The 14,160-nt window shown below is 41.2% G+C and overlaps 2 protein-coding genes across 2 annotated transcripts in view; one reads left to right on the forward strand and one right to left on the reverse strand.

The window, feature by feature from the left end:
- The window catches only part of INVS (inversin), an 82,683-nt gene extending 82,093 nt beyond the window's left edge, over positions 1 to 590 (reverse strand). Inside the window, exon 1 of the mRNA XM_085220620.1 lies at positions 472 to 590. The gene's annotated coding sequence lies outside the window, so the exon portion shown is untranslated. The remainder of the gene's footprint in view (positions 1 to 471) is intronic.
- Positions 591 to 636: 46 nt separating this feature from the next.
- The window catches only part of ERP44 (endoplasmic reticulum protein 44), a 46,765-nt gene continuing 33,241 nt past the window's right edge, over positions 637 to 14,160 (forward strand). The window contains exon 1 of the mRNA XM_085220632.1: positions 637 to 843. Coding sequence (XP_085076758.1) covers positions 787 to 843 — 57 coding nt within the window. The 5' untranslated portion in view covers positions 637 to 786. The remainder of the gene's footprint in view (positions 844 to 14,160) is intronic.

The raw sequence follows: 14,160 nt of genomic DNA on the forward strand, positions 1-14,160 counted from the left end.
TTACCAACAATATCAGCAATAATCAAGAAGTAACTACAAGATTTATTTATAGAAAGAGATACTATTGGCAATATCTGCTACGTACACCGTTGAAGTGGAATCAAGCATATAATTCACTTTCTCTTTCTGAAACTAACACGGAGAGAAACACGGGCTGCAATGAGTCCACTCCATCAAATTTTATTGATAAAGCTGCCAGGAAAACAAACATCAGTCGAAAACAGGAGCGGACCCAGAAGACTGGGCATTCAACGTACAGGCACAAGAAGAGACATGAAGGCAGCGCAGCCGCCCGGTGCTACTCATGGGCTGAGTTACCCCAGTTACGTAAACGTGGAGAACTTTTCCGAGCCCAAAGCAAAGAGAAGGGGGGGGAGGAAGAGGCAACCGCAAAGCCGGATAACGAGCCCCAGGTCAGAACAAACGGGCAAACCCCTCCCAGCCCCACGGCCGCCGCGCCCCAACGCTCACCTCGGCACCGCCAGCACCGCCCGCCCCGCCCTGACGGAGGGGGCGCCTCCGTTGCATGCTGGGATAGCCGGGTCCTCCGCGCGGGGCGCGCCGGGAGGGCGCGCGCTTTTCCCTTTCCCAGAAAAGAACTACACTTCCCGGCGTGCTCCTGCAGGTGCCCGGAAGTGAGTGGCGAAGGCGGGCGGCGCGGGGCCCGGCGGTGGGACGGCCGCGGGTGTTTCCTGGCGACGGGGGAAGTGCGGAACCGCCGCGGCCGCCGAGCGTGGGAGCCGCGTTTCTCCCCCCCCCACCCCGCCGCCGGGCGCCTGATCTACCATGAGACCCGCCATCTTCCTGCTCCTGCCTCAGCCCGGCCGCCTTTTCCTCCTCTTGGTAAGCCGCCGGTTCCTACCCGCCCGCCCCGCGGCCCTCCGCTCTCCCGGCAGCCGGCACCGGCTCGGGGCCCTTCCCTGGGCCGGTCTCGGGCGGGAGCGGCGCCGCCGGCACCTGCCGGGCCCGGGCTGAGAGCGAGCCGGCCCGGTTGGGGGAGGACGGCGTTGTGGCTGAGGCTGATAGGCTGCGGGGCGGGGCACGGCCTGCGCCCGGCGCTATGCGGGGCTCCCGCCTCGGGCCTGTTCCCCGCTACGCACGGGGCAGGGCTGACCGTCCCGCGGCGGCCTTCTGGCCCCGTCCCATCGGCACGCTCGGGATAGGAACGGCAGTCTCCTCGGAGCTTAGCGGGCAGAGTTGGGAACAAGTTCCCGAGCAACCGAGAGGCTCGTGGAATTCAGATGCGATTGTCAGAATGTGGCTTTTTTTTTAAGCTGACTCAATCTAAGCTACTTTCTGCGTTTGCAGACGGAAATCACTGATGCGTGTCCTTTGTGGAGATAAGGAGGCCCTCTTATCTTTTAAACAAGCCGGTGTACTGATTTTTTGTTTTCCTGGCTTGTGCTGAGCCACATCCTGAGCCTTTAGAGCTTAGGAGACTTGCAGAGCCAAAGGAGGCTTGTGTAAGTTTAATGAGGTTTTGCTTAGTCAATTTATTTTAAACGTTTGGGAGAGTAAAGCAAGGAATAGATAAGTGAAAAAAAAACCAAACACCTAGCTGTTTAAGTAGTGAATGATATGTATAAGATAATGTATTGAAACTGGGGGAGGTGCAGGTTGGATCGTCAGGAAAAGGTTCTGCACCAGAGGGTAGTGGGCGTGGAACAGGCTGCCCAGTGGGCATGGCCCGGAGTACTGGAGTGCAAGGAGTGTTTGGACACTGCTCTCACACATAGAGTTTGAGTTTTGGGGGAGCCCGTGTGGAGCCAGGAGTTGGATTCAGTGATTTTTAAGGATCCCTTCCAACTCAAGATATTCTGTGATAGTTGAAATTCTGTGATTCCAAATAGAGTTCTGGGGATCTAAAGGGAAATACACAGCGATGCAGCGGCTAATGAATGAATAGAAACTTGAAGACAGGAGCTTAATGAACAGGATCGCTCATTACCTCTTTGAAATGTGCACTTCTACCTGAGTGAACTTTAGTTAAATTACCATAAGCTTGCTGCAGTTTCAAATTCAATAAGCATACAGAATTTGTGAAGTTTGAAAAAGACACTTTTGAAGTTTTTATATATAGGTGGCTATTTATAGTGTATTAGTTCACTGCACAAGAGACTACACTGAGGAGCCTAGGATTTTTCAAGTCAAATCTGTGCATTAAAACAGCAGTAATATTGTCTGTGTGCTAAAATCGACATTTTAACTGTTGTTTTGAGTACAGGCTCCAATGAGTGAAAACTAGGAGCGTGTACTGTTTTAAAACACAGTTTAAACAGGCAAGTACAAGTTTGAGAGTGCTCAGGAGGTAATGAAAGCATTTTTCTTTCTTCATGGTACAGTGGATCCATGCAAATTTAATATGCATCACTTAGATACATGCACGTCAACTTAAAAAATAGATTGTAGTGAAGACCTGAAACTTCCCCATACTTTGTTTGCTGTCATTTAAACCAATTTCTAATGAGGTTAAAAAGAACTGTATGCATAAAACCTCACAAAGAGTACAGGTCAGAGATGGGATGTTTTCTTTCTTTTGAGAAGTGTTAGGGAGGTTAAATATAATTATATGTAATGTTATCTGTGTAATTCTTCAGCGTCGTATCAGACATGCCTCTGTGTTGTAAGGTGCCCGGTTATGTACTTGGGTCAAGACAATGAATCACTTCTTGCAGTAGATTGGATGTGAGCTTTGGAAAAGTTGTCCTGAGCAGACTGGGAGTAGGAGAAGGATACTTTTTCTTTAAAGTAGTTGTAAAAAATATAGTGCTTGTTTTCTTATGGCATGTGGAGAACCTGGTAGTGTGTATGTGACCATCTTCAAAGATCTTGTAGCTTTCTTTCTCATCTTAACAACCATGAAAGCTTGGGGCCAACAACATAACTGGCTTTGAATGGTAAGGTTTGAGGGAGCCCTCTGCTCTGCATCCCAAGGATGTGTTGTCCAGCAGAGCATCTTTGGGCATGACAGTCAGTGTATTTTGTGGATGTGAGCCTATTAGTGTTACATCAGTGGTTCCTAGAACAGAATGCATTGATATGCAGCTGTGAAAACAGCTTACTAAGCTGGACTTGCTTAGTGATAGCAATAAAGTCTTAAAGAAATTAAATTTCTAAACTTTTGGATGAGCATATTTCTTTTCCTATACAGTCTATTCAAGGAGGCTTCTCTGGGGGAAAGAAGTTCTTTATTTTTCATATTTATTGCCTTTGTTTCCAGAGCTCTGCACACCAATAGTATGATGGATGAACTTTTGCACTGCTGTGTAATGATGCTCCCCATCTTGTCACAATACTCATTTGTCTGAATGTTCAAAGCAGGTGTACACTAAAAGGTGCTAAAAACCAATTTCTAAGTAGGGGAAGAAAAGGCAAGGGGAAGAATGAACATAGCATATTAGTAAAGCAGGATGTATAATACAGGAATAGGAGGAAATTGAAGTAGATTGAGTGTAGAAAGTACTTATTTGTATTGAAAGTACAGAAAACTGGATAAAAGGTGCTGAGAATTGAAATAGTATGAAATAAAATACCATATCTATATCAAGTGCAGTTCTTTTGTCTAAAAATTATTATCAGTAAGAGATCACTAAAGTTTCAGAGAGCTTTGGACCACTGTCTTTGTGTTTACTAATATACCTCCCAATCTCACTAAAGATTTGCTAGCTTGGAGGTTGCAGTACAGGGATACCCAGCAGGCCCAAAACAGACCTTTTCCCTTCGAAATTTGAATTCTCATGTGCTGCTTTAGTAGTGGATCAGAGCGGGGCTGCTGTGAAACAGTGTCTGAAGAGACGGGTGAGGACTAAGTACAGGGTGGTGTGAACCCTGTTTCTCTAATGCTGGAGCTGAGAGGGAGTGCTGATGGGGCAGAGCCCAGGCTGCAAAGGAGGGTGTGCAGCTGATTGTAAGATTGGACTGAAAAAGTGGCATGTGGTGCACTTCTTGCTTGTACATGAATGATGTTTCTGCCACGCTGGTATATTGCTTAACACTGGGTAGGACAGATCTAATGAATCTGAGAGAGTGGAATAAATGCTGACGTGATGCTGCCTCACCATGTTCTTCTCTAAGGCAAGGTGTGGTTCTTTAGTTTTGCTCTAACCAATCCTTATGGTTTGTCTTCACTTGCAGATGTTCTGCAGTTTTCATTACAGACTAAGTACACGAGATACTCTATTGCACATGCTCTTACTGCATAACATGTTAAACAGATACTTGTCATACTGCTCACTAAACTACTGGGAGACTCTTGCATGTGGTGTCTCTGAGGAGCAGATGTAACAGGAAACTACCAACGGATAGGGAGGAAAGTGAATGGGGAAGTTGTTTTACTCTCTTTAAATTATTTTTAAATTATTTTTTCCCTCAAGCAACTGTAAAAGAATTTCCCTATTCTTGCGTTCTGATCTCTGGTATTTTATTGTGTTTCAAAACTCTACTGTTATGCCTTTCCTTTGTAGCTTGTTTAGAAAGGCATCCCAGACAAAGCAAGAACACCTATTTTGTAACGTATTTGACAACGCCATTGGAAGAACACATTTGTCCTGTGATATTCTGAGAATGTGAAAAGTTTTCACAATTTTAAAGCATGCATAGAATCATTGAATGGTTTGGGTTGGAAGGGACCTTTAAGGTTCCAACCCCCTGCTATAGGCAGGGACACCTCCCTCTAGACCGGGTTGCTCAAAGCCCCATCCAGCCTGGCCTTCAGTGCTTTCAGGAAGAGGTGCTCACAGCCTCATTAGGCAACATGTTCCAGCGTCTCACCACACTCACAGTGAAGAATCCCTTCCTGATATCTAGTCTAAATTTACCCTCTTCCAGTTTAAAGCCATTTCTCCACGTCCATGCTCTTAGAAAAAGTCTCTCCCCGGTTTTCCTTTACCTCATTTTCTAAGAAGCATCTTCACTTGGGGTTTCTGTGGAAGCCTGGTGAATGTCCTGCTGTCTGTTTGTATTTGCTTTCCTATAAGCCGATGTGGCTTTGTTATTATCAGGTAATACTTAGTGTTACAGTTTGTGTTACACTATAATTTTTGTATATTTAGTGAAGCTTTCAAAAGATTTCCTGCATAGTAATGCAGTTGCAACTGCTAGAAGCAGTAACTTAGTTCATTATCTACTGCCTCTTCTTTGAGTTTTCTATTAAAATTTTAATTGGAAAAAATGCTATAGGGTAACATTTGTTTCTTGTTTGATTGCCACTGCCTTTTGTCTTGTTGATATGACATCAAGTATCCAAAGAGTGAAAGTGAAAATTAAATAATGCCTTATCTTACTGTTAAATTATAGGAAGTAGTAGATCGCCCAAAGAGAAATTGAGCTATGTAATCTTGCAGTGTGTAACGTGTGTTTCTATGCACTTGTTTATCTTTGCATGGATCCTGCTCAAAATGCAATATTCTAAATTTGAGCATTAGCCAAATGTTGTAATTATAGGCAAATTTTATGTCACTGAGCCTTAAAAAATGAAAGGAGGTTCCCTGTGAGAGTAGCACAAGAGTTCCAAGTAGATCAGTTGTTAGCTGAGGAACTTCCCCACCCTATTCCCGTTCTCTTCCTAGGTAAGTAGGAGAAGCTTATTACTGATCTGTTACATTTTTCATGCTATGCCATGTAATTGGCAAGCTTCCTCATTGGAGCGCTCAGCTGGAAAGAGGAGAAACTGAAATGATTCTTCAAGCAGAGGACTAAGACAATGTTTGAAAATGTGTTTGTGACTGCGTAGTATTACAGATGCTCTTGCTGCCAGACGTACTCTCTCTGATGTTCCTTATCTTCATTTTCTTTTGATATCCTTACGTTATGCTTTAGTTTCTTTTTTGGCAGGGCAGCTTTCTTAAGTGAGACACTGGTCCTCGTACCACTTCTTTAGGAAAACGGTGTACCACTTCGACATGCACAGCAGTTGTCTCCTTTGTTTTAATCAAACTTAATTCTTTGGGAGGACTTAAAGACTTTATGTTCACTTTGCAGGCTCCTTGTAAACTTCACTTGAATAGTTTCCAGTTATTCCACGTATTGGCTTCTTGGCTTTTTTTGTTGTTGTTGTTTACTTGAATGTTATTATGTGAGCTTATTGAGTGTAGTTTGTTTGAATGGAGAAAGTCATCTTGTGTGAAAAGAAAATATAAAAATGCAATATATATCATGTAATAATACATCTAAACTTCATTATCTCTTCAGATGAGTCCTATGTTTTCAAGTAGTGGATGCTTCAATAATGAAATGATTTTGGGTGCTTTAGCAGTATTTTCGGATGTATTTTTTGAGAGTTCTCAGTGATACAGAGGAGGAACATTTGAAAATACAAGCAGAAGCAATATAGGGTGCTATGTTAAAGGGTAGGCAATGTTTTCTTCCAAAACTAAAGCAGAGTGAGCTCCCCTGAGAAGTAGGAGAGGTTGGGTGTCCTAGAGAATTAGGAAAGAAAGATCAAAATTTCTTTCTGTGAGTTCTGCCTTTGCACTTCTTCTCTTTTCTGATGTATCTTCGTTAGGAGCACATTAACCATTGGTAGGCACATGATTTTTCTTTCTCAAAACCATTGGTGTTGTCAGCTGCTCACATAATCTAATTTTTTTTTTAATGTTTATGAAGATTTTAGAAATGGAATACATTTGACTTTTAAATTTGTTGACTTTCAGGTATTTCATTTTACATCATTAAGGGTTATTCTGTGAAGCTGTTGCTGTACTCAGCGTTATTCTGAATATTTTTTTCACTTCCAGATGAAGATTCTGATGTCAGGATACTGAATTTCTCCAAACCAGCTGTAGTACTCTGTTTATATTTAATTATGCTCTGGTGATTACAAAAAGAGTGTCATAAAAAATGATGGATTGCAAAATAATTTCATAATTTATGTATTCTACTACTGAGAAATTGACTGTTACAAAAGACAGATGTTTTCTATCTCGTTGGCTCCTAGCCCACGTGGCGTTATTCCACCCCTGATGCAGGACTTTGCCCACATTGAACTTCATGAGATTCCTGTCAGACCATTTCCCTGACTGACTGAGGTCTTGCTGAGTGCAGATCTCTCCTCTTGCACAGTTGCCCAGTTCAGTATCCTCAGGAAATTGCAGACCAGGTACTTTGTTCTGCTATCCTGGTCATTAGTAAAGACAAACATTTCTTGTATTCAATGTTGATCCTGGAGAAACTCCATTAGAGACCAGTTGTACCTACTCCCTTTGATTAGAGCCCTTTGAGCCCAGCTGCTGTGTCGTTTACTTTGTATTTCACTTATTCATTTAACATAGTACCAATTTAGCTCTACGGATACTTTGAAAGACTGTATCAGAACCTTGTTAAAGCCAAGGCAAACAATGTGTAATATTCTTTCCTCATTTACAGAGAACAGTCATATTACGGAGGACAATCAAATTGATGAGATTGATTTAATATTTCTAAATCTCTACTGGATGGATGTGACTTTTGGGAAGAAAATCTGCCTCCATGATTTTCCTGGGGACCCAGGAAATTACATGCCATCTGGTTCTGAGCATCTGTGTATGTTCAACTTGTTTAATAGGTTTCTAACTTGTTTTTACCTTCACGTGGCTTTACAGTCTTTTTCATTCTTCCTTTTGTTGCCTGCATAACTGTGGAAACCTGTTGATCTTTAACATCCCTCTCTGGTTTCAACTCCAGCTGTGCTTGGACTTTTCTAATTTCATCTTACCTGCTCAAGCAATGTTGTTATACTTCTGCCAAGTATTCTTTTTCTTACTACTTCTACCTTCTGTGGACTTTGATTTCTGGTTCTGAACTCATCCACAAGTTGCGTTAATCCATGTAGGTTTTCTGCCATGACAGCTTTCTGCATAGCGAGGTGGGTGGGTTTTGTGCTTTGAGGAGGTTGTCTTTGACTGACTGACTCTCATGGGCCCTTTTGCCTTTCAGAGCTGTGGCCTGTAAGTGGACGGAATTGTTATTAAGAACAATTAAGAACTGACTGTCTTCAGTTTTTGTCATTTTTCTGAGTTCTGCATCTATTAAAAAAAAATATCATAGTGGATGTTAAATGGAAATGATTATGAATTCTGTTCATTAGTGAGCTAAAGTGGGAAGCTTTGTCAGCTGTTGTGATGAAATGAATTGCTGGAGCTCCCAAAGGCTTATTTCATGGAGGAAGTGGGTTACCACATTACAAAAAATGTTTGGACAACGCTCTTATACATAGAGTTTGAATTTTAGACGGTCCTGCGTGGAGCCAGGAGTTGGACTCAACAATCCTTAGATGCATCCCTTTCAACTTAGGATATTCTATGTAATGTACAACTATGGGAATGTTAACTTAACCCACATGGCATTCGCTTCAGAAAGGAAAGTGATCCTCGTGGTAGAGAAGTGCAAAGTTTCTTTTTGTTCCCTAGGTTTTTATCACTGAAATTTTATATCCCAGATGGTGTTAATGAAACAGAAACGTAGTGTAAATAGTGGAGCCCTAGAGCAGTAATGTAGGGAATGAACAGGTTCCTTGGCAATACTTCCTGCTGCCAGCATGCCTCCAGTCTTGCCTGGCATCAGTGGTTCTTGCCTGATTTCAGTGTGTGTGTTTTATCAAGGTGCATCCAAAAAGAAGACTGTGAGGATGTCAGTTTGTGCTGTGTGGGTTTCTTTGGGTGTTTTTGTGTTTTTTTTTTTTTCTTAACATTTGTGAAGAGGAAAAGCATTCTAATCCCTACTGTAAGATAACTGGCAGTGTAGCTTAGATCTCATCTCCAAATGGATTCATGTGGGAATTGAGCATAAACATGGAGATAACTTGTTCATTAGGAGCTCTGCAAGGAAGTATTTTGAAAGGCAAGGAATAGGTGCCTGTTCCAATGGTCTTGAAAAAGAAAACAACAGCTGTGATAGTGTTTTGCTGTTTCCCATAGCTGTCGTGATTATGAAGTGATGATATAATTAACTTTTTCAAAAGCTTCACAAAGGGAAAGTGTTTCAGATGTATACCCACATTTGTATCCCAAGAGCTTTTTGTTCTTTTGGTCTCTGTCTATCACTTCTGTCTCTGCCATAGTTTATTGATATCCCTTTCTTAAATGTTGTTGGAAATGCTTAGCCCCTAAATCCTTTGCCAGTCATAAAAGTGGTGGATTTTCATAAATGTGTGTATGAAAGTACTTTTTTTTTCCTTCTCCCTGTTGAGTTGATTCACTTGGGATTTTTGGCTAGGATGACTGAAAGACAAATTGGTAGCTTCACAAAGGTAATTAAGACAGTATGTGGTGCAGAGTGAAACAGTTAGGGGTTCTTTCCTACTAATGATCCATTAATTAGTGATGGGAGCTCAGTGAGTGTGTAGGCCTCTCAGGAATTGCCTTTGACATTTCAAACTGCTTTGGTTAAGAACATATAATTGCAGGGGGGAAGGGGCTTTTTATTTCTGTGTATTTTTTTTTTTCTGTCAACTTAGGCCAACAAAATTTGCTGAAATGATGCAAATATATACGTAAATACACATATAAATACATATATAATAGAATTACCTAGCAGCTATGTCTTATCTTAATTTGAAATAACATATAGCTGTGATACTGTCATCCACAATCTGTATCAATACCTTGCTGAGGATTTTTGTAGCTATTTTGAATGCTGTGATTAAGAGAAACCAGTCCCCATGCCTTGTAAATGGTAAGCTCACTACACTGAGCTGGTTAACTCTGTCCAGGCTGGATGTGGCTCTGGGCAGCCTGGTCTAGTGGCTGGCAACCCTGCCCATGGCAGTGGGGTTGAAACTAGATGATCATTGTGGTCCTTTTCAACCCAGGCCCTTCTATGAACTGCAGAGCCAATGTCTCTTTGATAATTGCTCCCAGTTCATGCACTGCACCGTGTAAGTCTTCTAAATAGTACTTTTAGGACCTGTCTGGAATACTTGCTTGAAAGTTTTCTTGGGAGTCAGCCTGGAACTCGGTGCAGTTCAAATTTCCTGAGGGTTGTGCAGCACTCAAGTATCTTAATATCACATTCTTTTGTGCATTCCAGTGTATCTGTAGCATGCGTCCTGTCTACCGAATTATGTACTCTTCTGTTATCCAGAGTAATCCAAGAGAAATTGACTGCATATGTGCAGGCCTTTAGCAGCTGCTTAGAGTAGAAATAACTCCTATGCAGTCTGAAGTTAGCCACTCATTCAAACTATGATATGAATATGTAGGTGCAGATGTGGCCCCAAAGGTGAACTTTTTCCCCTTCAGGTCCAGGCTGCCTGGCTGTGTTACTTTAAGTTACATTCTAATGTCAAAGATAGCAAATTAAACCATTGTAAAATGTATCTTTTTTTTTTTCCTCAGTTAAACCAAGAGATTTTTCTAATGCCATTATGTAGATTAGAATGCAGGTGTGAAGCAGTATTCCTGTTACTGCTTATTTAACATATTAATTTAATTAACAATAAATGAATTTGGTCTTTTTTAGGAGGAAGTTTTTCAACAGAGGATGGTGACACACTGGAACAGGTTGCCCAAGGAGGTTGTGGATGCCCCATCCCTGGAGGCATTCAAGTGTGGCTCTGGGCAGCCTGGTCTGGTGGTTGGTGACCCTGCACATAGCAGGGGGGTTGAAACTATGTGATCACTGTGGTTCTTTTCAACCCAGGCCATTTTATGATTCTGTGATTCTTTTCACATGGTGCGGTAATAGGAAGTTTATAATTTAGGAAATCTAAGGTATTCTTTCTTGCTTCATTTCTTCAGAAGAAGAGAAAGAAGTAGCAGCAGCAGCAACAACATAGGACTGAATCTCAAATGTTTTTATGTTTTAATGGGTGGTTGTGTTGTGCTTTATTTGTCTTTTGATAGCTGCAGGAACCCTCGACCTCCTGCTGGAACATGAGGAGGTTGTGTGAGGGAAGGTGGCAGCTCAGTTGTGCTGAAGAAAGAGAAGTGCATCACCAGGAAGATTTTAGCAATGCAGGAAGTACTGGTGCTAGAAGTTGTAGATATGAGGTTAATGAACAGTGGTAGTTGTGTGCATATTCATGAATGGATTCGTTTGGCTCTCGTGCAGCATGACTGTGATTCTAAAATTGGAAGAGAGTAGGAATTTAACTAGTTGTCATCCGCACACTTACTCCTCTGCTGCTTTACTTCTAGCACTTGTTGCCTTGAGCAAAACAATTTGGGCCAAATTGAGTTGGCTGTGTTTCTGCATTTGGAAGCCAATTTTTTTTTCATTCCTAAGTACAGCTTGGCTTTGGCACAAATACGAGCAGCACAACTTAAACAGTGTTAGTGGAGACTTGGTTTGTCTGCTTGTGTTCCCTAATATTGTTTGAGTGGTGTTTAAACTAACATGTTTTTCTTCCCCTTGGGTAAACTTGGTGGAGAGAATGACCCTAGCTTTACTTTTCAGTGTATTTGTGTTGTATTTTCATTCTATTTGTATGTATTCAGTATTTTTGGTTACATAATTGTCATTTTTGCTGAGGTTTTTGTTTGTTTTTGTTTATAGCAGTGCATCAATCGTGTAGTTTAAAGCAATTTGTACTTAGTGCCTCTGGAGCCACAGGGTTTTGATCTTCATCTTTCAGTGAGGATATGAATGCTCTTCTAGAACTGGCTTTGTGCTAGCAAATGTGTGCAAGCTTCTTGCTTACTGTTATTGTGGGTGCTTCTGTGTGGACCTCCTGGATGCTTTCATCTTTGAATGAAAAAGCAGCAACAGCAGAAAACCACACACACAACAAAAAGAAGCAAACTAAAAAAAAAAACCCCAAGCAATAAACAACAACAAAAAAAGCGCAATAAAACAAAAACCACCAAACCAAGCAGAATGACTCATATATCACACACTGCCACTCAGAATCATCTGCAGAATGTTACAGATGTGTGAAAATGCAGGTTGCTCTAAGGCTGCACTGTCGTTTCACCTGACTGATATTTTATCTAAATTGCCTCTGAGGTATTTTTATCGTGAGGGCTAGTTCATATGTGCTTGTGATAGCCCCTTTTATTTGCATTTGAACAGCTGGTTTATGTCATTCCTACCCACTCTGAAAACAAGTTCCAGCCTGAAAGGTAAAACTCCACAGGCTTGTCTTTGCTGAAAGTTCATATCTTTTTTTTTTTTTTTTTTTTTTTAACACCACAAAGAGAGAGATAACTCCATGTTTTAAAGCAGAAGTGAAAATAGAATTTATTTGCAATAGTGAATACACGGTTAATGAAAAGATAAGCAACTGAAAGTGAGTAGGTGTTGAAATAGAGTATTTCACTTGAAGTGAGTTGGCTTTTGTCTTGTTCAACAATAATACTGATATGTATTAGTATCTACTGAAATTAATACTTAACAGGAATGCTGTTATTTTTAATGTGTTGGAATGTGTGTAGGCAGCAGATGTGGAATAATCTGAAGGGATGAGTGTATAAGCTGGTAAATTAATTTTCCAAGACAGCAAACATTCATGTGCTATATAGGAAATTCCATTTCTGGTGAGAACACTACAGCTACTTCTAGTTTCCACCTCCAGGTCTGCACTTTGAATAGAGTTTGGTTGCTTCTCCTTCCACACAGTTCACTGAATTGCAGAATTGCAGGAGTTGGAAGGGATCTCACTGTAGAGATCATCAAGTCAATCCTCCCTGCTAGAGCTGGTTCCCTTCTCTTGGGAAGAGTAAGACTCTTGTTTTCATTCTAATATCCATTTCTATTGTTTGTCCAAGAATGATCAGGACAGTGGGAGAATATACGTGCGATCACGGAATGGTTTGGGAAAGAAGGGACCTCAAAGCCCACCCAACTAACCCCCTGCTGTGGGCTGCCCTCCACCAGCTCAGTTGCCCAGGGCCCATCCAACCTGGCCTTAAACTCCAAGCTTTGAACTGTCTCCTATGAACAGTTCTGGTGAAGGCTTTTGTGCAATTCCCTAAATGCAGAACAGGTCTTTTTCCTTGGCACAGTGAAAAGGAGCAGCAAAGTATTCTGTTCTGCTCTCAGAACTGCCTCAGCTGTTTAGACACATATCTACATCTTTTGTCTGAAACGTATGTAATCCATAGATCTACGAGGAAAACCAGTGTGTAGTGGTCCTGACTGGAGACTGCACTTTTTTTTTTTTCCCTCTGAGCCAAGAAGGGAAATAACTGAAAATTATAAGAGAGTTGAACTGAAAACTACCTACAGATTTTATCTCTGTGACATTTTTTTAAACATGCCTCATGTCATTTTTGAGCTTTGATTTGAGCATTTCTCTGAAAGCCAGTGATCCTTATGATATGTGCCTAGAGACTTGAGCTTTAAAATGGTGTTGAGATGTATATGGGTCTGCTGTTCACAGCTTTATGAAGAAGAATGTGATGCCTTGAATCGCATATTTTGTTACTGAGGTTTAATTTTCTTCTCTGCAGTGGGCTTCTTGAATGAACATTTTGTGATATTAATAATGTACGAGCTGTTGAGAGGTAAATTTACCCATTTTTTCAGGGGGCCTTCAGTGCTATGGTAACAAGCCATTGCGAATTGTACCAAGGCATAACAGTCATAAGACAATCCTACACCATTTCTGCATGTCAGTTAAGGTCATTTATAGGAACTGTTAATTGTGAGGGGTTTTTCCTCATCAGGAGCGTAGAATCAATATCATTTAGAATTGCAAAGTATAGTTACAAACCGTGAATGCTTTTTGCTTCCGACTTTTTCTTCTGCAAGAGGTTATACTGATGATAAATGCACCTACAGCAGTTATTCCTCTGAGACACTTGTAAAATGGGAGTAGGTGACACATGGAGAAAAATGTGAAATTGCATTGCCTCCCAATATAGCACTCTGTCCACCTAGCTTTGTGCAGTTTTTATGGCACTGTTTAGCCTTAGTAGACCATTTCATTTTATAACGATTTAGCCAAAGAGGTTTACTTGTTGTGTCTGTGTGTTTATATGTGTAATCTTTATTTCAAGTTAGTTAGCTTCCCATGGGAACAGGAAAAATCTAATAGTTGCAATCCCTAAATCTGTTTTCAGTAGGTTCCTTTGAGTCCTTTAAATTTCCCCAATTGAGTTTTAATATGGCTGTTGAAAAACAATAGTAGGAAAAGAATTGTTTGGTACCAATTTAAAAATTGTTCTGCTAGCTTGCATGTAGGCTAAAGCCATCATTACTTAGCATTTTGTACTGATATAGTATGTCATGTTGTTTTATAATAAC

Source organism: Meleagris gallopavo, chromosome 3, assembly GCF_905368555.1.
Source record: "Meleagris gallopavo chromosome 3, MGAL_WU_HG_1.1, whole genome shotgun sequence".
Taxonomy (NCBI): domain Eukaryota; kingdom Metazoa; phylum Chordata; class Aves; order Galliformes; family Phasianidae; genus Meleagris; species Meleagris gallopavo.